At 44.5% G+C, this 25351-nt stretch overlaps 2 protein-coding genes across 2 annotated transcripts in view; one reads left to right on the plus strand and one right to left on the minus strand.

Moving 5' to 3' along the window:
• The window catches only part of LOC118007529 (immunoglobulin kappa light chain-like), a 57487-nt gene that overhangs the window by 5920 nt on the left and 26216 nt on the right, over positions 1–25351 (plus strand). The window contains exons 2-3 of the mRNA XM_035000543.1: positions 5604–5900; positions 19087–19105. Of these exons, the coding sequence (XP_034856434.1) occupies positions 5604–5900; positions 19087–19105 (316 nt within the window). The remainder of the gene's footprint in view (positions 1–5603; positions 5901–19086; positions 19106–25351) is intronic.
• Positions 13085–13659, minus strand: LOC118007878 (jupiter microtubule associated homolog 1-like). The gene is given in 2 exon segments (XM_035001096.1): positions 13085–13593; positions 13596–13659. Coding segments are annotated over 2 exon segments (462 nt in total). The 5' UTR covers positions 13645–13659; the 3' UTR covers positions 13085–13180.

Consider the following 25351-nt stretch of genomic DNA (forward strand, 5'->3'; position numbering starts at 1 on the left):
TCATCATCGTCGTCATTGTCATCGTCATCATCGTCATCATCATCGTCATCATCGTCATCATCATCATCATCAGTATCACCATCACTTTTTCATTCCATTTCAGTTTACCGTTTTAATGTAGCAATAATTTTATAGTTCCTCCTACTGCCCATTATCCAGCTGACTCTATGGTCCCATGGCAATTCATATTTAGAAAGACTCAGAATGATCTAATCAAAGGGTAACTGGAACTAAAAACAGTTCCTTCTATGACAAAGTGTTTCAAGCACAATGTAAGTCTGGAGAATTGACACAAAGAAACCACACATGAGGGGGAATAGTGAGTGGGAAATTTTGTCCAATAAAGGGAAGGAAGACTAGATCTCTGGAGTGTGGTATAGTCAGTGATGAGCATCAGGAGGACACAGATCAAGGCACTCCCCTTGGCAAGCATGACAAGTGCAAAACCTGCAGCTGCTCCCCAGGCTGGTGGTCATGGCTTTGGAGACCTTTAGGTCAGACTCACATTTGCTCACGTTGGCAGTCACCTCCTGAATGCAGACACAGAATTGGCGCGGTCTGGCATCTCAGCTTCTCAGAACTGTGGACCCAGACTGCCAGTGACTAAAACAATGAGGAACAGTATATTTGGTTAGATTTATAATGATAACTACATTCAGGAAAGAAAAATGGGCAGAGGAGACATCTCTCCGCACCCAATTAAATCACAACCTGGTGACTCTTTTCCCTTCTCGTACTGATCCTTAAGATCATATTGGAAACTTCACAAAGTCAGCTTAGTCTCATGTATTTATCCCCAGTCCTTGACTCTTCCCAACCCGAGCCCATGATTGGACTGTCTCCAGGCTTCTGTTGCAGGATCCTTCAGGTGAGGTTTACACTACGGCCTGCACCGTGGAGTCCTTTACAGAGAGACACACGTGTGATCCTTGATAGCCTCTAAGATACAAGTATGAATCTTTATTCTGCTCCCGTTCATCCAGGCTGAAGACAATGCTTTCATACGGTTTGCCGGTCTAGGTGTTTCCAGGACAGACCTTCCGGCCCCTGGTGCTTTGCATCATGGTAGGGGATAGTTTTACAAATAAGTGATATTCAGGAAGAAACAGTGATGGCTATCCTCATCCAGTGCATGAGATAATTAAGAACAAAGACTAACTATGATATTTTGTTCATTGATTCTGGGGACAGATGTTCAAATCTTTTAATACAATCCATAAAATATCTAATATTTGTGAGAAAAATATGATTTTGGTACATCATTTCTTTACTTCAAAATTATTACTTCATATTTGCATTTCCATGATAAGTCTCTTTCTTCTTCCAATTTCCCACGGGCAGCTGTGCTACTCAGGCTCTAGCTGTCTTGTCTGCGGCCGAGGGAGGGGGTGTCTCCATCGCCTGCAAGCCAGTCTCAGTCTCATCCTTGTTCCTTGGACACATCTACCTGCGCTGGTCCCCGCAGAAGCCGCACCAATCTCCTCAACCACTGACCTGCAGGGTGTCCCACAGGGCTCCTAGCGGCCCAGACCATTCAGTGGCAGTGGGTCAGGGACAGATGCCACACTCACAGTCACCAGCATGGAGATGGGAGACCCCGCACACACTTGGGTGAACAGCACATTCCCTGGGACCCTGCGCAGTGTAACGGCCCTAAACACAACCCTCCCGTGTGGGGTCAGCCCTTCTGCTCAGTCAGAGCAGCTGCTTCTCTCAGAGAAGAACCAAGCTGGGGTGCGGTGAAAAGGGTGCGGAGCCCTTGAAGGAGGTCAGGAAGACCCTCAGGGTCTGGTCCCAAGCCCCAGAGTCCCTTTCAACGGATAAGCCGTGTCCAGAACAATGTGGTTGAGGCGGATCACAGATGGCGCCATGCTAACTCTCTGCCCCTCAGCTCTCAGCAGGGCTGACCCCTGAGGAATGATCGGCCACCTGTTGCCCATGGCACCAAGAACAGCCCTCCCCTGCATTAGTGGAAAAATCAGTAAAATCCAAATATAACTTTTAGATTTGTTAATAGCATAGTATTATCATTAATTTGGGGTTTTGAGAATTATGCTATGGTTATGTACTGTGGTACCATTAGGGAAAGATAGGGCAAGAGTAGATGGAACTATTATATTTGAAACTTTAGGTAAGTCTAAAATTACTTCAAAATAAATTATGGCATAGAAATAAAAATAAGTAAAAATATGAAAAGAGCATAAGTGCTTACTAAAGACTTCCACAAGCGTCACTCTATTTTTGCTTCATTCTCTAGTTGTGATTCCAGTGTCTGGGGGCGCCAACCTGGGTTCCCAATGTCTACAGTGTGTTGACTTATTTGCCCCATCCTGGAATATACACAAGGTGTCCAAAAATGGCTAGAGCCTACTTCTGAGAATAAGAACTCCAAGTGACCGGAGTTCGATGTCTGTTAAGAATCCCATTTCTCTTTAATTTGAGGGCTTGGGGTCCAAGTTCTCTATTTAAAAATTACTTCATTAGTTACAGTTAACCCTTGAATAGCATGGGTTTGCCTACGTGGGTCCACTTACACATGGATTTTTTTTTTATAAACACAGTCCAGTATTATAGTGTATTTCCTCTTACGATTTTCTTCATCACATCTTCTTTTCTCTAGCTTTCTTTATTGTTATAATACATGTAACATAAAAATTTAGTGCTAATCTCCTGTCTATGTTATTGGTAAGGCTCCTGCTCAACAGTAGGCTATTAGGAGTAACATCTGGGGGTAGTCTAAAGTGAGACACAGATTTTCAACTGCATGGGGTGGGGGTTGGCACCATTAACCCCCGTATTGTTCAAGGGGCAACCGTAGTTGGTCCACACCCTCATTCCCTTTCAGGATGGCTATGATGCTCACTTAAATCCATCAGAAGTCACTTCCAATTACACAATAATGAACAGTTTAGTGACTCATTTCTGCAAAAACAAACAAACAAGCACTGTACATGGCTGGAAAAATGATCAAAAACTATTTCAGTACTTTATTTTAGGAAATTGCCAAAGGAACAAAATAAATGGAGAAGTACTTATTCTTGAGAAAGAACTAGAGCTTCAAGTAAGAACAGGAGAGTCTGTGTCTTTTTACCTGGGAAAGCTCACTACTGTCCCGAATCAGTTACCAAGATCTGTCCCTTACCAACATAAGGATGGTGACAAAAACTAGCAGGTTACTGCCAGGAAAAAATGGACTTCAGTTGGATTGTGGTTTGGAGCAAGATCCTTCAGCAAATCCAGCTTTTAAACATAAAATATTAAAATATTGGCAGAATAGGAATGCCTGGGTGGCTCAGTAGGTTAAGCAGCTACCTTCAGCTCAGGTCCTGATCCTGAGGTCCTGGGATCCAGCCCCTCATCTGCATTCAGCTCCCTGCTTATCAAGGAGTCTGCTTCTCTCTCTCCCTCTGCCCCTTCCCCTGCTTATGCTCTGTCTCTCTCTCTCTCAAATAAATAAAATCTTTAAAAAAAATATTGGCAGAATAATGGGAAAAAACTTCACACATAATGGAACATATTAATCTGTAGATCAAAGAAACTCAATGAAATCTGTTCAAGAGAAACACAATGAGGTTCACAATTATAAACAGTAGAGTAAAAATGACCAAAGACAAAGAGAAAATCTTGAAAGCACCAAGAAAAAAAAAAACAACTCATTTTTTAAGGGAAACAATAATACATTGGCTAATTTTTCATCAGGATTGGTGGAGACTACGAACAGGGACAGATTTAAACTGCTAAAAGAGAAAAGAGAAGTCAACAAAGAGTTTTATAACCACAAAACTATCCTTCAGAAATAAAGGAAAAGTAAAAATATCCCGATAAGCAAAAATGAGGAGACGTAATTACTGGCAGATACACCTACAAGAATCACAAGAGGAAATCTTTCACACTCAAGGAAGTGACATAAGGAGCTAACTCCAATCTACAAGAAGGAAAGAAACACTCAAAAATAGTAAAGAAACAAGAAAGAAGGTAGAAACAAAAGGATGTTATACGCAACTAATCAATCACTGGACACTACATCAAAAACTAATGATGTCCTATACAGTGGCTAACTGAACATAATAAATAAATAAATAAATATGATAAAAACAAAAAAAAAAAGAAAGAAAAGGATGCTTGCTGCAATTATATGAAGTTGAAAGATGTCAAAATAATAGTTACCATGGTTGGGCTAGGGGGAGTCAATATGGACTGGAATGAGAGGCATCTGGAGAATTTGAAATATTCTATGCTTTGACCTGGAGAGTGAGTTTATATAAAATTTACTCAGATGCACAATTAAGATTTCTGCCCTTTACTCTGCATTTGTTTTACCACAATTTAAAAAAAAAAGGACAAACCTAGATTCTTTTAAATAAACATGAAAAGGGGCGCCTGGGTGGCTCAGTTGTTGGGTGTCTGCCTTCGGCTCAGGTCGTGATCCCGGGGTCCTGGGATGGAGCCCCGCATCAGGCTCCCTGCTCAGCGGGAAGCCTGCTTCTCCCTCTCCCACTCCCCCTGCTGTGTTCCCTCTCTCGCGTTCTCTCTCTCTCTGTCAAATAAATAAAATAAAATCTTTAAAAAAAAAACATGAAAAAAGATTAAGATTCACCAAATATTTATGGAACTCAGCCTTATTAAGAAATATAAATGTGTCTGGGAAAGTTCTAGAGAACTAGAAAACTGGTTGATGACAAGAAGGAAACATTTAACTGTGTGCCTTTACTCTTTAGGCAGCATAGGTTTTAGCTCTCTCAGTTTTCCTTCAAACACAGACATTTTCTATTACTTTGCTTACATGGGAGCCCCCAACTCTCCCATTGGCTCTTACCCAGTGGCTGTAGCCACCAGGAGATTTGCATATTGTTCCCTAAGGGAGGAGGAAGATACAAAGTCTCAGATAAAACCTTTGCATCTGAGATCAAAGATCAGCTCTAATCTTAGTCAGGACTCATCAGATAAATTTCTCAAAATGAAATTCCCTTGTCAGCTTCTGGGGCTGCTGATGCTCTGGATCCCAGGTAAGGACAGAGGGGGGATGAGAAAGCAGAGTGGGTCAGGGAGAGTCAACATTGCAGACACCCCTGCTCCCCAAGTCTATTTTGTCCAAGTGCTAGAGACTTACGTCTTACCCTCTGGGAAGGGGCATGTGATGTTTAGATCTGGGAGAGTAAGGAACATTTCAGAAGGAACAAAGATCCATGTTGTGGTAAAGGCTATGACACAGAGAAAAGGGGTTGAGGTAGGTGACTTTTAGACACCCCTTTGTATGTTGCGAATCTTAGGTTCTTTTTTGAAATTGGGTATTTGGGGATATTAATTAAAAAAGTGGTGCACCTGTGTGGCTTAGTCAGTTAGGCTTCTGCCTTTGGCTCAGGTCATGATCTCAGGGTCCTGGGATTGAGCCCCATGTCAGACTCCCTGCTCAGAGGAGAGTCTGCTTCTCCCTCTCCCTCTGCCCCTGCCCCTCATTCATGCTCTCTCTCTTTCAAATAAACAAAACCTTTTTTTAAAAAAAGTCACAAAAAAGTTATTTAGCCTGAAATAATTACCAAGTAAAATTTTGAAAATGGCTCATAATGTTTGCATGTAATCTTACATTTCTCTCATTACTCTAGGATCCAGTGGGGAGGTCGTGATGACGCAGACCCCACTGTCCCTGCCTGTCACCCCTGGAGAGCCGGCCTCCATCTCCTGCAGGGCCAGTCAGAGCCTCCTACATAGTGATGGAAAATCCTATTTGAATTGGTACCTGCGGAAGCCAGGCCAGTCTCCACAGCCCCTGATCTATGAGGCTTCCAAACGTTTCTCTGGTGTTCCAGACAGGTTCAGTGGTAGCGGATCAGGGACAGATTTCACCCTGAGAATCAGCAGGTTGGAGGCTGAGGATTTTGGAGTTTATTATTGCCAGCAAAGTATACATGTTCCTCCCACAGTGGTTCAGCCCCGAGCAGAAACCTCCCTGCGTGTCATGGCCCAGGGGCCCACAAGTGTTGTTTGTCTAGGGAGCAGGCACAACAGATCCTCTCAGTCAGTGTAAGAGGAAGATGTTGGGGGAACTCAAGGGAATGGATGAGGCTGAGGACTCACTGCTTCTTGGCAACCCACAAATTTTGATATGCCATGTTTTCTTTTGGTTTAAAAAATATCTAATTTCCCTTTTCATGTCTTGTTTGACCCAAGTTTCACTTACTGGGTGTATCCTCTAGTGAATACAATTAATTTAGGAAGGATGACTAACTTTGATCACAGCTGCCTCTCCGAGCTCAGGAATCCACTACAGTGACCTGCAGTTGGGGAAGCTCATTCTGCTGGATGGCTTGATCTCAGACTCATGCAAGGAGGAAGTCTCCCTTTTTAATCAGAGAGAAGCTACATTTGGGCTGGTCAGGGAACAGACCTCTGTGTGTCTCCAGTGTGGACCGAAACAGTGTGGATTTGGACTATATGCGCTGATAAAGTCTATAGATCAAAGTATAAGAGTATCGCATTGTCATGGTGCCTCGGTGGCCCAGTCTGTTAAGCATCGACTCTTGGTTTGGCTCAGGTCATGATCTCAGGGTTGTGATCTCAGGGTCATGATCTCAGGGTCATGAGATCCAGCCCCACATAGGGGCTCTCTGTCCCTCCGCCTCACTCTGTCTCTCCCTTTCAAATAAATAAATAAATCTTAAAAAAAAAGAAAAAAAAAGAGTATCACATTCTCTATTCACAAACTCTGATTCTAGGAGAACATATCAAATAGTTTCACCAAGACTGTCTGCAACCCAGACAAATTACACACTAGCTTTCTATTTATTGAACCCAAACTAACATCCTCTGACAACTGAGGCAAATCTACAATAAAACCAACCAGCATGAGTCCTTCCTCATTCAGTGATGGGGAACAGCTGCCTCCTCCAGAGACAAGGAGATACATCTTCAACAGCTTTCTCTGTTCCTTTTGCCACCTGAAAAAGGAGCTTGTGAGGTTTAAAACCATACTTCATTCAGGTCCTATAGAATTACATGGGCTCTTAGACTCTCTTTTTCCTCCCCTCATGAAGTGTCAGATATTAAAGAGAAGTGGAGAACACCATGTTCATTTGTACAATTCTACCAGGAGGAAGCTGAGGCTCAGGAAGGGTCATAAATATCCCAAGTTCATGCAGAGAGTTAATGGTGACTATATTAAGAGGAACCTCCTCTCCCAGATTCTCCAGGTACTTCCAGTTTGACCTGAACAAGTGATGGCCTCATCTGTGAATGCACAATCCCTAACAAGAAAGTTCCAGAATTTTTTGCCAGGTCCCCTCAGAAGACATTTTCTCTCAATCACAGGAATAAGGTCTGGAACCTGAAAATCTGTTGTTGGCTGAGTTCTTTCATAGGATAAACACACATTTCTCCTGAGAACACCTCTTAAAAGCAATTCTGTGAATTTTGTGGTTTCAGAGCAAGAGAGATGCAAATCATCTGAGCGTAGGTGAGGAGGTCCTGGCTTGTAAGTCCACATGGTCCATCCACTTCTTTGTCTAAATTAAGTGGGTATAGGAGAAAGAAGGTTCTCGGAGCTTTTACAAAGTGTGCATGCACCTGGTTCAGAGTATCACCTATGTGTCCCTGTCCAGACAGGCTTAATTTGATCTTGTTAGCAAGGAAAGCTCCATGGACCAGTTATGTAAAGTGAATTTCCTTAGCAATAAGAATCTGTTAAGGAACGAGTCACCTAATTTTTATCAGAAAATCCCAACCCCACAGATCTGCCTCCTCTTTCCTTGGCAGTTGCTCAACTGAGACCTTGCCCATCCACTGAATTCTCTTCAAACACCTCTGAACCCTCAAGGCACTGGGAAAACTAGCCTCCCAGTGTGTGACCTGGGATCCAAATATCCTCAGTGTGCGTTTCCACAAAAGACAGGCACTGGTTCCACCCAGAGAAGAGAACCCACTAGCAAGGCACAACAAAATAGACCTTTCTGTCTGGAACCGAAGGACACTCAGCTATTGGGTCATTAGCACAACAATTTATGTAGCCCTCGAACTTATTTTGGTTTTAAAAGGATCCTGGGCCTAACAGACACATGAAAAAATGTTCAACATCACAAGCCATCAAAACCACAATGAGATACCACCTTATACCAGTTAGAATGGCAAAAATTGACAGGACAGGAAACAAGTGTTGGCGAGGATGTGGAGAAAGAGGAACCCTCTTAACACTATTGGTGGGAATGCAAGCTGGATACAGCCACTCTGGAAAACAGTATGCAGGTTCCTCAAGATGTTAAAAATAGAGCTACCCTACAACCCAGCAATTGCCCTACTAGGTATTTACCCCAAAGATACAGACGTAGTGAAAAGAAGGGGCACATGCACCCCAATGTTTATAGCAGCCATGTCCACGATAGCCAAACTGTGGAAGGAGCTGAGATGCTCTTCAACAGATGAATGGATAAAGAAGATGAGGTTCATATATACAATGGAATATTACTCAGGCATCAGAAAAGATGAATACCCACTATTTGCATTGACATGGATGGAACTGGGGGGGATTATGCTAAGTGAAATAAGTCAAGCAGAGAAAGACAATTATCATATGATTTCACTCATGATGTGGAATTTAAGAAACAAAACAGAGGAGCATAGAGGAAGGGAGGGATAAATAAAACAAGACATAATCAGAGAGGGAGACAAACCATAGAGACTCTTAACCACAGGAAACAAACTGAGGGTTGCTGGGGGTGGGGGTGGGGAGACTGGGTAACAAGGTGATGGGCATGAGATGTAATGAGCACTAGGTATTATATACAAGTGATGAGTCACTGAGCTCTACCTCTGAAACTAATAATACACTATATGTTAATTAATTGAATTTAACTTTAAAAAAGTAATGAGAATACTAGAAGCAAGAGATTTTATGCAAGGATTTGTTCAAGGCAAGGTGTTGAAAGATATTCTTTAGTCTCATAACAAAATTGGATCTATCCCTGTGTACAGTGAAGAGATATCATGAAGGGACCATGAGGAAACATGGAGGGAACCATCTTCCCCGCTCCCCAAAGATGAGTAAGTTCCTCATTGCTTCTCTCCTGAGACAATTCTCCCATTGTTGTTGATTGATTCTTAAAGATTAGTAATAAAAATTTCTTAGGGTATTGGTGAATAAAGTCCCCATGTCCAGAGATACGGAATTCCCAAATGGTCTTGAGTTTACATTAATCTGGAGGGATGCTTTGCTGAGAAGTGAACTCTAGGTATGTGGCTTCTTTTTCTTATCATTTTGAAGATGTCTCATTGTCTCTGATTCCCCTTGTTTATGTTGAGACATTAACCATTCTTATTCTTGTTCATTCAAAAAGAGAGAATTTTCTTTAATGTTTAAGATTTTGTTTCCATTTCATCAGAAAAGAGACCAAATAGTGATATTATTCATACAATAAAATCCTGCACAGCAATGAAAATTAATGAACTACAACAAGGCCCAACAGCATAGATGAATCTAACATGCAATTGAATGAAAGAAGCTTCATACACTTAAGGTTCAGATGATGGAAAAATTGAAATATTCTTTTTTTTTTTTAATTTTTTTTTTTTAAAGATTTTATTTATTCACTTGACAGAGAGAGACACAGCGAGAGAGGGAACACAAGCAGGGGGAGTGGGAGAGGGAGAAGCAGGCTCCCCACTGAGTAGGGAGCCTGATGCGGAACTCGATCCCAGGACCCTGGGATCATGACCTGAGCCGAAGGCAGCCGCTTAACCGACTGAGCCACCCAGGCGCCCCGGAAAAATTGAAATATTCTTGATACATCCTTCAGTGGCAAAGCTGTGAAGAAGACTGAGGAAGTGATTAGAGAGAGTCAAGATTTTTTTGCTAGTTAGTATTTTAGAGAGAGTCAAGATTTTACTGCTAGTTAGTATTTCACTGAATGGACAGATCAGGTTTCATTTATCCATTTAAAGGTTGATGGATATTTGTGCTGTTCCTGCTTTGGGTCGATTATGAATTAGGCTGCTGGGTACATTTGCCTACAAGCCTTCATGTGGCCATTTATTTTGGTTTCTCTAAGACAGATTCTTAAAGGTACAATTGCCAAGCCATATGATAAATCAATGTTCAGATTTTCAAGAAACTTTTTTCTACAGTGGCTGCACCATTTGACATCCATTGTAGCAGGGGATGAGGGATCCTGCTTCTCCATATCCTCACCAACACTTGTTATTGTCTTTTATTTTTTTTTATTTATTTTTTATTCTTATGTTAATCCCCATACATTACATCATTAGTTTTAGATGAAGTGTTCCATGATTCATTGTTTGTGCATAACACCCAGTGCTCCATGCAGAATGTGCCCTCCTCAATACCCACCACCAGACTAACCCATCTTCCCATCCCCCTCCCCTCTAGAACCCTGTTAGTTTTTCAGAGTCCATCGTCTCTCATGGTTCGTCTACCCCTCCAATTTCCCCCACTTCATTCTTCCCCTCCCGCTACCTTCTTCTTCTTCTTTTTTTTTCTTAACATATATTGCATTATTTGTTTCAGAGGTACAGATCTGAGATTCAACAGTCTTGCACAATTCACAGCGCTTACCAGAGCACATACCCTCCCCAGTGTCTATCACCCAGTCACCCCATCCCTCCCACGCCACCCCCCACTCCAGCAACCCTCAGTTTGTTTCCTGCAATTAAGAATTCCTCGTATCAGTGAGATCATATGATACATGTCTTTCTCTGTTTGACTTATTTCACTTAACATAATACCCTCCAGTTCCATCCACATCGTTGCAAATGGCACGATCTCATTCCTTTTGATGGCTGCATAATATTCCATTGTGTATATATACCACATCTTCTTTATCCATTCATCTGTCGATGGACATCTTGGCTCTTTCCACAGTTTGGCTATTGTGGACATTGCTGCTATAAACATTGGGGCGCATATACCCCTTCGGATCCCTACTTTTGTATCTTTGGGGTAAATACCCAGTAGTGCAATTGCTGGATCATATGGTAGCTCTATTTTCAACTTTTTGAGGAACCTCCATACAGTTTTCCAGAGTGGCTGCACCAGCTTGCATTCCCACCAACAGTGTAGGAGGGTTCCCCTTTCTCCGCATCCCCGCCAACATCTGTCGTTTCCTGACTTGTTAATTTTAGCCATTCTGACTGGTGTGAGGTGGTATCTCATTGAGGTTTTGATTTGGATTTCCCTGATGCCGAGCGATATTGAGCACTTTTTCATGTGTCTGTTGGCCATTTGGATGTCTTCTTTGGAAAAATGTCTGTTCATGTCTTCTGCCCATTTCTTCATTGGATTCTTTGTTCTTTGGGTGTTGAGTTTGATGAGTTCTTTATAGATTTTGGATACTAGCCCTTTATCTGATATGTCATTTGCAAATATCTTCTCCCATTCTGTCGGTTGTCTTTTGGTTTTGTTGACTGTTTCCTTTGCTTTGCAAAAGTTTTTACCTTGATGAAGTCCCAATAGTTCATTTTTGCCCTTGCTTCCCTTGCCTTTGGCGATGTTTCTAGGAAGAAGTTGCTTCGGCTGAGGTCAAAGAGGTTGCTGCCTGTGTTCTCCTTTAGGATTTGGATGGACTCCTGTCTCACATTGAGGTCTTTCAACCATTTGGAGTCTATTTTTATGTGTGGTGTAAGGAAATGGTCCAGTTTCATTCTTCTGCATGTGGCTATCCAATTTTCCCAACACCATTTGTTGAAGAGACTGTCTTTGTTCCATTGGACATTCCTTCCTGCTTTGTCAAAGATGAGTTGACCATAGAGTTGAGGGTCCATTTCTGGGCTCTCTATTCTGTTCCATTGATCTATGTGTCTGTTTTTGTGCCAGTACCATGCTGTCTTGATGATGACAGCTTTGTAATAGAGCTGGAAGTCCGGAATTGTGATGCTGCTGGCTTTGCTTTTCTTTTTCAACATTCCTCTGGCTATGCGGGGTCTTTTCTGGTTCCATACAAATTTTAGGATTATTTGTTCCATTTCTTTGAAAAAAGTGGATGGTATTTTGATGGGGATTGCATTGAATGTGTAGATTGCTCTAGGTAGCATTGACATCTTCACAATATTTGTTCTTCCAATCCATGAGCATGGAACGTTTTTCCATTTGTGTCTTCCTCAATTTCTTTCATGAGTATTTTATAGTTTTCTGTCTTTTATTTTTTAATACAGCCATCATGGTGGGTATGAAATGGTATCACATTTTGGATTTAACCTGCATCTCCCTAATGATTGAAAAACTTAAGCATCTATTCATGTGCTATTAATGACCTTTCACATATCCTCTTTGGTGAAATGTCTACTGAAATTATTTGTTCATTTTTTTTGCTGGGTTGTTGTCCTGGTAGGTATTCTGTCTTACTAAGTTAGAAGAGTTCTTATTAAGGTAGAAGAGCTCTTTATACATTCTGAATATTTATCAGGTAAATTATTTACAAATATTACCTCCAAGTCTGTGGTTTGTCTTTTTATTATATGGTGTGTTTTGAAACACCAAAGCTCTGAATTTTGGTCAAGTCCAATTTTTTTTTTAATAAATTGAGCTTTTGGTTTTGTAACTAAGAAATCTTCAGTGAATCCAAGGATACAATGTTTTTCCCCTCTATTTTCTCCTAAAAGTTTTTATAATTTCAGCTCAGATAGGTCTCTGATCCAATTCAAGTTATTTTGTTGTTGTTGTTATTTGTTTGTTTGTTTTTGAATTCGAGTTATTATATATAGCAAATAGCAAATAGAAAAGTTGTTGTTTGTTTGTTTTTGAATTCGAGTTATTTTTTTGTGTCTTTTTTTGTGTGTCTTTTTTCATCTTCTTGCATGTGGGTGCAAATAGAAAAGTCTGTCCTTTCCCCACCTAATTACCTAGGTATCATTGTCAAAATACAATTGATCATAAATGTAAGGATCTATTTCTAGGCTGTCTACCTATTAACTATATGCCCCTTATGCCACTGATCTGATGCCACACCACACAGTCCTGACAATTATAGTTTGCGATTGTCCCATAGTTGATATATAGTATGTTTCGAAATGGGATTGGAAGCCTCCAAACTTCAGTTTTCTTTTCTTTTTTTTTTTTTTTTTAAAGTGCTTCTTTTTTAATGAAACAAATCCAAAAGATGTACAGTCAGGCTCAAGTTGTGCAGTTCACAAGCATGGAGAAAACAAACAAACAAAACGACAGAGTTCAAGAGAATCGGAGCTAACCCAGGAAGAGGCTGGACTTGCCACCAGGGGGGTTTCTTCGGGATGGCACTGGGGCCGGAGCCACTGGGCTGGGCACAGGGGCAGCGGGCACGGGCTTCTCCTCACTCTGCCCCAGGCTGGCCTGCAAGTCTGTGTCCATGTTTTCATGAATGTCGCCTTCTCCCTTCAGATCTAAGAAGTCTCCAGCATTTGCTTCAGAAGAGTTCCTTCTCTGGGGTCCAGATGACTCACAATCCTCTCTGCCACCACTAGACTTGGCACCTGCCAACTTGGCCCATGAAGGAGGATTTTCCTCAGGTGTCCCAAAGATGCTAGATGCCATTTTGTTCCTCCTCACAGGCTGTTCTGCTGGTTCATCAAAGCCTAATGAAAAATTGGATCCACCGCCTGGAGGCCGCAAAACCCGGAGCTATTCCTGCTGTTGGGATCGACTCCCTTGAAGGTGGTGGTGGTGGTCATGGTGCCGAAGAGCGAGGTAGGCTGGAGCGGGAGCAGAGCGCTGAAAGGGTCAGGTCCGAGGGGCGCAGAAGTGCTCCCCACCCGACCACCAGCGACAGCTGCAGGAGCCTCCGCCACCCCAAACTTCAGTTTTCTTGTGCAAAGTGATTTTGGTTACTCTAGGTAATTTACATTTCCATATGAAGTTTAAAATCACTTTTTCCTTAGCACAGGGAGAATTTGGGAGGGAGAAATTGAAAGGAAATAAAAAACTTAAGTAGTATGACAGTTGTAGCAGACAACTTCCAGTGGCCCCGTGATGCCTACAACTACGGTTCATGCCCCTTGACAGAGGGCAGGGCCTGTGCTTTGCTTCTAGCCCAAACTATCTCCCAGAGGTGAAAGGATTTTGCAAATGTGGTTAAGGTCCCAGATCAATTGATTCAGAATTAATCAAAATGAAGATTATCCTGGGTGGACCTCACTAAATAAGGACAAAACCCTTAAAGAGGAACTGGGTCCTCCCTGTTGTTGATGAATTCCACTGTTGGTTTGATTAAGAGGCAGCCAACGTGACAGGAATTTTGGATGGCCTGTGGGACCGCAGGGTGGCCTCCAGCCTGTAGCCACCAAAGGCCAGGACTCTTAGTCAGATAGTCACAAAGAAAAGAATTCTTCCCACAACCTGAATGGCCTTAGAAACAGATTCTTCAATTCTCCAGATGAGAATGGAGTCTGGCCAACACCTTGGTTTCATCCTGGGAGACCCCAAGAAGAGAACCCAGCTAAACTCTGCACAGACACCTGACTTCTAGAAACTGTGTGATGATCAGTGTGTGTTGTTTTAGCCGCTAAGTTAGTAGTAATTTGTTATGGAACAATAAGAAATGAATACAACAAGAAAGTTTCCTATGTGCTGAGATAGTGTTACAAACTTAGAAACTAAGGGGAATCTGAACAGATGGAAATGTTACAGAGCACTATTTGTCAGTTTCCCCAGCTCCCCCTGGGGGGGATATAGAAGCCCAAGGGAGGCCAAGGTAGGGGTGGAGGGGGATGTGAAAACTGACCCTTCCATCCTTGTCACCATGCACACTCAAGCTTCTGGAGACCACTCCCTACAATGACCAAGCAATAGAAAAAGAAAAAGAAGACAAGAAAAACCCTGGCTATGCCTGTGGAATGTATCTTAGAGAAAGGACATGAAAATTGGACAAGAAGTAAAGGACAAGTAAATATACCTAGAACTGAGGACCTCTATCTGGGGAAAAAAAGACACAAAGAAAAATCTTCATCAAAAAATGAAAAATAACTACATCATAATTCTTAGATTGCTGAACAACTACAGAGATCTTCTTTGTGTGAGCTCAAGCAAATAGGTGAGGTTGAAAATCCAAATTAATGTGAGAAGATCAGCCTATATCTGGAAGATCTATAGCTAACAGTTCTGGCAGTTGAAGGCTGTTTTTTCATTGAAAGGACTGAGCAGTCGCCTGGGGAGGTTTTTGTTTAGACCCAGAGCACTGTGGGAGGAGCCTCCTTACCCTGCAGGCAGTAATAGTTGGCAGCGTCGCCGGCCTCCACGGGATCAACTGTGAGGCTGAAATCAGTCCCAGACCCACCGCCACTGAACCTGGCTGGGACCCCAGACTCTCGACTGGATGCTCTATAAATCAGGACTTTAGGACGCTGTCCTGATTTCTGTGGATACCAGGTCATGTAGTGGGTAATGCCCCAAATGTCACTGACTTTCTGACTGGCCTTGCAAGAGATGGTGGCCCTCTGCCCTGGAAACATGGTCAGAGAGCCCGGAGACTGGGTCAGCACAATGTCCCCAGTGGAGCCTGGAATGATAAACACAACAAATTTAACAGATGTGCTGAGAGCAACCCAGTGGAGGCCTGCAGCACTGAGGACCCTGTAGTCAAAGTCATGCACAACACTCAGAGGAACCAGAAGACGAAAGGTAACTGGGCAACTGGAAACCTATACCAAATGCTTGAATTCCAGCCACCAAGAACCCAGAGACACCAAAAGCATCGTGGCCACAGTGAGGTTTGCCCACCATTTCTCCGTATGCCCCCCTCTCACTTGGAGCCCAGAGCAGCAGGATCCACAGCAGGGGAGCCCTGAACCCCATCTCTGAGAGCTGGACTAGAGGCTGCTCCTCAGGGGGCCGGACCAGCTGCCTTGAAGGATGCTGAGAGCAGCCTGGAGCTCTGTCTAATGCAAATCAGCTCAGAAGAGCTTGAGGTTGTGCTCAAAGGGGACACCTGCTCTCAGAACACCCTGTGGGACTTGGGGTCCCCAGAAATTTCCAAGTGTAGCTCAAGGGATTTGGGGGCCAGTTTCTTGAATCTTTGCCTTCTAGCCTGTCTGAGAAGCCATGTGGGGGAGTGCCCTGGGGCTGCCCTACCATTAGGATATAGGTTATTTCAGGAACACTCTTAATCCCCAGAATTAAAATCTCATACATTACCACAATAATGCATTTCAAGTTGTGATTCTTGTCAGGAAGAGAAAGCCGTGGGATTATAAAGAGTGAAACAGGGTGGCCTGGCTCAGATGGGGAGGGCAAGTCGGCCCCACTGAGTAGATGGCCTTTAAACCGAGTCCTGAAATGCCCTCAGGACCTGGAAAGGGTGAGAGGGCTGAGCGTGGAACCTTGGTGAAGGCTGGGAACCGACACTAATCAAGGCACCTGCCTCGGTGTGGATAAGCCCGGGACTCTCCATCTGCTCCATCCTGGAAACCAAGGTCGTGTCCCCCTGGAAACCCGCCCAGGCGGAGGGGTCACTCCTACTCAGAGTGGAGAACAATCAGTGCCCGACTTCGGGTTCACCCTGCCTCTAACATTGGCGTGTCATGTACAGGCACGACGACAAAGCACAGAGGACAAACCTGTGTGACTCCCAGCCCGCAGGTCAAGAGCACACCCTCTACCTATCACCTCAACACTTTCTCTCTCATGAGCTAATTCTTTGTCTTCTGCAAAATGCCCTCCCAAGTGGCTCCCAGGGACTCTTCCCAAACAGGAGCAGGCTAAGCCACATGGGATTTGTCATCTCCTAACCAGTAATTCTAGTTGTTGGTCATTTGTCAGGGGTAGGGCCAGGCACAGGCAGGTGGCCCAGCAGAGTGGCTGGCAGGCTGCCTCACCAGGAATCACCACGACCTTTGACTTTGCCAGCTCTGCCTTCATCCTCCACGGAGATTTGCACCATCCTCCCACCCCTACTGCCTCCACCACAGGCCCAGCCCTATAGCCCCATGCTGATCACTGGGTCTTTTCTAGGGACAGGGTCTGAGCAGCCTCGGGACGGTGAGAGGCAGCCAGATGGTGCCACCATCCCAGATCCTCAGGCTCATGCTCCTGTCTGTGTTCCAGGTGAGAGAACGTCCCCAAGTCGAGGGTTCCCTCGGGGGCGATCCTCGTGCTCCCTGAGAAGAGTGGCCTTGGGAGGGGACAGGAAGCGAATGTCACTGACTGCACAGGCTTGCTTGGGCCTGGCCTCACCTTGGGAGCCCATCCTGGCTCTACTGGGATCACAGCATCTCCGCATCAGCCCACTGTGCCTGCGACGGCAGGTTCCAGTGGGCACACGGCACCCCCCCAGGCAGCTGCGTGCTTGTCTGTTTCCCAGGACAGAGTCCCCATTGGCTGCAGGGCCAGTGAGAGCCTCCTCCGCGTGGCCGGGAAGCACCGCTTAAGCTGTGCCAGCGCGGGCCCGGAGGGGCCGAAGGCCCTCACTTACCTCCCTGCCACCTGAGTTAACGGGGTGCCCGCCCGGTTCAGGGGCAGGGGCTCTAGGGCAAACTTCACTCTCGCCATCAGCAGCCTGCAAGCTAAAGACAATATGACCAGCCACGGCCTTGCAACATCAGGACGTACTGTCCCAATGACATGACCCCAAATATAAACCAGCACAACTGGGCAAGGGGGCGGGTGTCCCAGCTGCTTCTCACTTACTAGCCACGATTACAGATGCAGTTCATTTGTTTGTTTTGTTCAGCTTGGGGTGTGGGGCAGAAGGTTGGCATGGTGTCATTTTAAAATCTGCAGCTGGGACTCCTCTTCAAAAGAGCTCTAGTCTCCTTCTCTGTTTTCCCATTCACTTCCTTTAAATCTGACTTCAGCCCTCTCTCTGGGCCTCGTGCAAGTCATGACGGCCCCAGTCTGGCGCTCTCCACTCAGGTCCCAACCACCCCTCCCATTCCTTCCAACTGCTGTCCCCACGCAGAACCTCCTCCCTAGGTGGAAGTTTGTGGTGATCGTCTGCTGAGCATTCCTATTTCCCGATTTTGCCATTCAAATTTTATTCCAGAGAAAACATCTCACAAAGGAGAAATACTAGATCTCGGTCTATCCTTGTGCTAGAACCAATGCACATTATTCTTTTCCCAACACATTTTTTAACGTTAAAAAAAAAAAAAAAAGTCCTCTAGTGCAAAACCAGGAGCAAAGAGCAGGTTCCTTTTGTCACTAGAAAATGTTTTAAATTTGAAAAGAACAGCAAAGCAGATTATAAGAGAGTGGCAAACAAAAATATGGAAAACGCGAGAGAGAAAGGACTCAGTACCTGAAAACCTTCTCCCCAAAGCACAACCTCTGAACCACTGACATGCACAGTAGCCTGCGTCTCTTCTAAAAGCACCCTGAGCTTTTGTGCTTCCCCTGCATGCAGCCTTCTTATGGAGCTTCTGTCGCCCCCTTCAGCCACTTCTAGATCGTAGACCTACCTAGAAAGTGGAAGAACAATGTTTGAGATCAAGATAGGTAGACCATGCCCCTCTAGTGTCACTCCTTATTGCAGACAAACACCAGCCCCAAAGTGTCTCCCCATTTCTGGAATAGTTTAGTTCCTACCTCCTAGAGCCTCTCACATGCCTGTCACAATTCCTGGTGGTTTCGGTATATTCAATATATGATCCTTCCATTATCCTGCTCTCTCAGTTGTTTGGTTGATCCTCCTCTAAACTGTCTCTTCCTCACCCAATCTTGATCACTCACTCTGGTGGCCATGCCTTAAATGCGTCATTGCAAAATAATGACAAGTTCTCCATCATTAAAATGTTGAACATCTCAGGGGCGCCTGTGTGGCTCAGTTGGTTGAGCCTCTGCCTTCAGCTCAGGTCATGATCCTGGGATCCTGGGGTGGAGTCCGGCATTGGGCTCCCTGTTCAGCGGAGAGTCTGCTTCTCCCTCTCCCTCTGCCGCTCCCCACTGCTCATGCGCTCGGGAGTGCGCTCTCTCTCTCTCAAATAAATAAATAAAAGATCTTTAAAAAAAAAAATGTTGAGTATCTCAGCCTTGTCCACTTCTAAGAGCTCTGCAGCTCACTCCACTGGGTATGCCACAGCCACTAATTTCTAGCTTTCTTTAGAGTAAGCCTGAAATCTATAGGAAAAATATATGTTGTGTTTCCATGGAAAATTGGGCATGTCTGTAGCGTACCTTTCCAGGTTATCAGAGTCCACCCCGGTCATTGTCTTTGAGCTATCTTGCAACTCTCTATAAATTGTTGGTAACTGATAGATGGATGATTCTGTCCTGTCTAGTAGTGATTTAATTGACTTCTTACCTCACCTTGGAAAACCAGCTTGCCTCTATCTGCAGTTCATTCCTTTACTCCATATACATCTGTGTGTTTTTACTTTTCCTTTGAACCAGTTACATCTTCCTAGTTCCCTCATACCACGTGAGTAAAATAATTTAACATGTGTTCATCATTACTATATCTCCGTGAGAGTCATAATTTTACTGTTTTCTGAAAATTAGCTTTTAACAAATCTACTGACCTTTCTACATTTTCTCTGTCGCTAAGCCGTTCATGGTCTCATTTCCCTTCTTCCTCAGCTTAAATTCCCTGATCCTTCTTTATAATGACTCCCTTATACACAAGAACTTCTTCAGCCTTCCATTATTTCATTTCATGTAGCAAAGTCCCAACCCTCCACATGCCTGCTGGCGGAAAACACACAGCAGTCCTGACTTCTCCAACTTTGATTCATGACCACTCACTTCCTGAGGGCCCTTCTTCCTGCCCCACAATCATACTTCATTTCCCTGTTCTAGTCAGTCTTCACTCTTTCTCTTTCCATCTTTCTTCAAGTTCTAACAGCTCTTCCTCCATCCTAACTTAAAGCCAAGTACCCCATTTCCTATTTCCTAGGTCAAGAGAGGGGCTCAGAAGAGAACGTCCCCGGGTTGCCCATCCGTCTTCTGATCCGCTGATATGGGTATCATCGCCACACTCCGCCTTCCTTCCCAACACTGTAGAGAGGCAGCCAGCCCTCCCATCTGAGGCCACTCCCTCTGATCCCATACCTCTTACCTCCTCAACAGTATCGCTTGGCACTTCTCCCTCTTCCCTGAGTTACCAATGTTCTCCTCTCTTAAGCATCATTCCCATCAATACGCAAACATCTTTTTAAAAAACTCCCTGACATCACATCTCCCTCCAGTTATAGTCTGTTTCACTTTTCTCCTTCACCATAAAGCTCACTGAAACAGCTGTCTACAGTCACCATTCCCAGATCTTCTATCCCTATTCTTTCTTGAGCTTTCTACATTCAAGCGTTTACCTCCATCATCTCATTGAAACTGCTCTTCTCAAGGTCATTAGTGACCTCCACATTGCCAAGTCTGACGGCCACATGCCAGTCCTCATCTCACTAGACCCAGCAGCACCATTTAACACGTTGACAACACACTCCCCCTTAATATACCTTTTGCTCTGAACTCCAGGGCATCCCACTATCTTGCTGGTCTTCCATCGACTGCTCCTTCACAGACTCCTTTACTGGTTCCTCTTCATCTCCACTGCCTCAGAACTCAGCCCTTGGGCCTCTGATCTAGTCAATGCTCATTCCATTGGTTATCATATTCCAAGCTCCCCAGTCCAATTCTCTCCGTGAACTCTAGACTCATATATCCAATGGTCTACTTGACAGCTGCACGTGGGAGTCTAATACGCATCTCAAACTTAAAATGCCCAAAACCAAATTCCTGATCTTCCTCCTCAAATCCACTCTTCCCACAGTCTTCTCTATCCAAGCAGATGGCAACTCCACCCTTCTAGTACTCAGAGAAAAACTCTGGAGTCACTCTGAGACCTCTCTTTTTCTCACACTCCTTATAAAAACCATCAGCATATGGGCATCTCTATCTTCAAAATATATCACTCCTCGCCTCCTTCACTGCCACTGCCACAGACCCAAGCTGTCACCCTCTCTAGCCTGGATGACAGCAACGGCCTCCCAACCGCTATCTTTCCAGTCTTGCCTCCCAGAGGGATCCTGTTGAACTACGTATCAAATCATGCCCTGCTCTGTTCAAAACTCTCCCACTCACCACATCATTCCAAATAAAAGCCAAGTCCTTAGAGGAGCCCACCAAATCCTATAGAAGGTGGCCTCCTTCTCATCTGCACTACCCTCCCCCTAGCACACCCCACTGCAGCAACACTGGCCTCCTTTTACTTCCCCAGCATGCTGATCACATCCCCGCCTCAGAAATGCGCTGTTTCCTCGAACTGGAACCAACTACACCACTATTGTCTGGAAATATTCCTAGGGTTCCTTTCCTCACCACATGAAATCATTAAGTGAAGCTTTCTCAGTGCAACCTTCCATGACCATCTATAGTAGACTGATTGCAAAAACGGCTCCCGTATTCTTGATCCTTCCCTTTACCAGTGCTTTCTGCAATGTAACTTTGCAGTTCCTCCTATCAAGAGCTAGGACCTACTTACCCTCTCCTTCAATGGGATCAACCGCATCAAGCATTAGAATACATGAACACATCAAAGGGGACATTGTGTCAGTACTAAGGTTAGGCTTCAAGATGCCTTATGTGCTTTTACTTTCTCACTTGAGACCCTGCTAACTGTCATAGAAAGTTGGGATTAGTTTGCCAGATGCTGAGAGACAGGAGGACCGGTCACCCAGACAGCACCGGCTGATGGTCAGCCAACCACAGAAATGTGAAAAATATGGAAGAAATGTGAGCCTTTCTATATCACGAGCACCCAGTTGACCTGTCGGCTAACCTTAAACACACAAGCAAGCCAGCCAAGATCAATCAAGATCAATCAAGCTTGGCCCATATTAAGAGGACTACTCAGCCAACCAATAAACATGACAGCAATAAACATGCTACCATTTTAAGCCACTGCATTTTGTGGGTGATTTATGACATGACACTAGCTAACTAATACGTCATCTGATTTTAAATTTCTACTCACTCTTACCCCAGCAAGATTTTATTCCCTTCCTTCCTTTCCTTTCCTTTGTAGCTCCTCCAACATAACATAGTAAATATTTACTGATGCCGTTGTTTAGTGTCTGGCTCTCCCAGCCGGGGCGAAAGCTGAGGTCTTTGCTCTTGACGCAGAGGAAGCGCTCAGAAAACATACCTTGAATGAAGGATATGAATCCCTTAATATCGATCCTTGAAATATATTTCTAATTATTTGAGAAGCTGTTTTGTAGGTAAGAGTGACCAGGTTTGCTGCGGTCTTTCCCAAAGCTAAAGTTCATCAACCCATGTATTTCAGAAGGAGGTGAAGAAATAATACAAAGATGCTTGGAATTTTTCTGTTTTCACACGGAACTGGACATGTTAATGAAATGTTTTCCAAGGGACTCAAGTTATGGCACACTTAGAGCCTTGATTTCCTTCGGTCACAAGATTAGGCCCAAGGGATGACTCTAAAGAAAAAAGGTGACAAATGGTGAGAAAAGGTGCTGAAGACAGTATCCCGTGTTCCTAAAGTGACAGGGTTAAAGAATGAGAGAATCAGAGCGCCTGGGTGGCTCCGTCGGTTGAGCATCCGCCTCTTGGTTTCAGCTCAGGTGAAGATCTCAGGGTTGTGAGATGGAGTGGTTGTCAGCTCTGCACTCAGCGGGGTGTCTGCTTGAGATTCTCTCCATCTCCCTCGCCCCCCCCCAATAAATAGATAAATAAAATCTTTTAAAAAAAAAGAATGAGAGAATTGCCTTTGTGAGAATGAGTACGCCTGGGAGAAATGGAGAGGAGAGAAGCGAGAAGGGAGGTAAATTTCGTCAGAGGCTAGAGACAGACCTTCCTGGCTCACTCCTGCCGTCGGTCCCTGGGAAACATGCAGGTTCCTGGGGCAGAAAGACTCCTGATGGCATCCCTAAAACATCTTCACAGCATTTGTCTTCACTCATCTCCCACAAAAAGGGATGCAGGAAAAGCCAACTCCCTTCATTTTCTGCTGGGCCTTAGAAGCCCTCCAAGGAGTAAGTCAGGAGACGTGACTTCTCAGGCAGATACGGGAATGCATATGTTCAGGGCTGAGTGGGGAGGAAGCAGGTGGGGCAGCAAAGCCTCCCTGACCCGTGGCCCTGGGGAGGAGGTTTGTGTTCGAGGCTGAAGCACTGTGGGAGGATTGCTATTATGCTGCTGGCAGTAATAATCCGCCACATCTTCGGCCTGGAGGTTGCTGATGGTGAGGGTGAAGTCTGTCCCAGACCCACTGCCGCTGAACCGGTCTGGGATGCCAGTGGCCCTGCTGGATGCACTATAGATGAGGAGCCTGGGAGCCTGCCCAGGTTTTTGCTGGTACCAGGCTACGTAGCTGCTAACACTCTGACTGGCCCTGCAGTTCATGGTGACCTGTTGACCTAGAGACGCAGCCAGGGAGCCTGGAGACTGAGTCATTGTGATCTCCCCATAGGCACCTGCAATCAGAATAGATAATGATGAGACAGACACACTTTATCACCGACACGCTGAAATATGTCATTGTAAATGTGCTTTCTAATGGTACTATATGTCAGTACATAATTGGGTCTATTTTGGAAATAGCCAGGATTTCTCATTATATATCTTAAAATTTTTTTAAACTCTAAAATGACACTACTCCAAAAAGATTATGGCACTTTTCAGTTTCTCACCTGAGACCCACAGGATTTGCCTCTGTGACACCATCTTGCTGTCCCTGCCTGCCCAATGCAGCTCAGCTCACATAGCAAAGGCCCCTCTTATAAAACCTGAGCAGCTGGTCTGGGCCTGGAGGGGCCTATGCAAAGCAATCAGTGAGTAAAGAAGCAAATTGCATGAGCGGTGGGTTGTGAAAGTACCCGTGGAAATCTAAAGAGCTAAAAATATCACCAAAAGAGAGTTGTATGACAAGAAAACACAAAAGTCAACTTAGAATCTCTTAGAACAACTTAGAAGTTCTAAAATGACAAACTGCTACAAGATCTAATGAAGAGCTTCTATTTTAAATTCAAAAATGTTTTTAAATGGGTTCAGTTTACAGAAATGATGAGCTTAGTTCTTCATATCAATAACCCTGGTAAAATAATAAAATATGCTGGGAAACAAACAAACAATGGGAGGGAGGCGGGGAAGGGATAGGAAGGCACAAAAAGAAAGTGGAGAACTTTGGGCCCAACTTTTTATTAAACCTCTGACCAGAAAATGTTGAGATCCAAAGCCATTTTTCTCCCGCAGATGGGTAAGGACGAGGCAAACACTTGAGCTCGGGTTCCCGGGCTGTGCAAGGAAGGGCCAGAGAGATGGAAGACAGGCCCAGAATTTACTCACTCAGGGAGACATGTGGTACCCTCATTTGAGCTAGGGGAAGTCTGAGTCCTGAATTTTAGTTATTCTATCTTTTCAGTTCAATATTTTCATTTTGTGTTAAATTAACCAATTTATGAAATCTAGGTGTCTTCAAGAAAATTCAGTTCCATCCAGTGGTTTGAGAAGTCAGCTCAGGGTTGCTTGGGTACCATATAAACTTTCCTTTTCCCGTTCCTCGTCCTGCTGTTCATTCACAAGCAGAGGGAAGGGGTCAGGGCTGGAAATCCCTTAAGGACACCAAGCATGCAGTCCCGGTAAGGAGGGGAGAGGTTATTGTGGCCTTGGGTACACAAGTCCAGCTACGGACACTTCCGCCATCTTTTCTCTGAGTGGGGCAGGTGCCTGAGGCTTCCTCTGTCAGGTGGCACACTGGGTGTTCTATGGGGGTCCACGTGGCCGCTGTACCACTTCGTGGCATGAGCCATTTCCTAAGACCCAGCTAGCCCCTGTATCAAGTAGACCCTACTTGGGGATCCATACCTCATCCTCACAAAGGGTCAATTCTCCCATCACTCCACCCCTCAATTTGCCCCTGATGACGGTTAATTTTATGTGTCAACTCAAGTAGTCTAGGGCACCCAGTGGTGTGGTCAAATGCCAGTTTAGATGTTGCTGCGAACGTATTTTTTTGGTGTGATTAACATTTACGTTAGTAGCCCTTACATAACACAGAGTCCCCGCCCGTTCGGCACAAAAGATTCACCACAGCCCTGTTTCGGTTTCGAAAAGGAAAGAAAATTTTATTATTATGATTATTATAGAAACCTAATAGAAACAGAAGAGGAAAGGAATCTACACATAGACGAAGGGAATAGCAGGCAAGAAATGAGAATAAGGCCAAGTGACATCGAATCGGGTACTTACAACAACCCACCTCACCAGCTGGGGAAGCCCGGTGGAGACAGCCAGCCTGGAGTCTGGATTGAGACGCCTGGGCGGAGCGTCCTCCCCTCAGGGGACACTTCCAGCTGACCATCCCCACAAGGGCCATATTTATAGGGCAAAACACGGGGTTTGAAATTAAACATTTGTTCGCCTACGTGCAGTTTGGAGCGAGCTGCATTTCCATGTTATCATGTTTCTTTTTTTTTTTTTTTAAGATTTTATTTA

The sequence above is a fragment of the Mirounga leonina genome, unplaced genomic scaffold (assembly GCF_011800145.1).
Source record: "Mirounga leonina isolate KUSES-001 unplaced genomic scaffold, KU_Mleo_1.0 Mir_125, whole genome shotgun sequence".
Taxonomy (NCBI): domain Eukaryota; kingdom Metazoa; phylum Chordata; class Mammalia; order Carnivora; family Phocidae; genus Mirounga; species Mirounga leonina.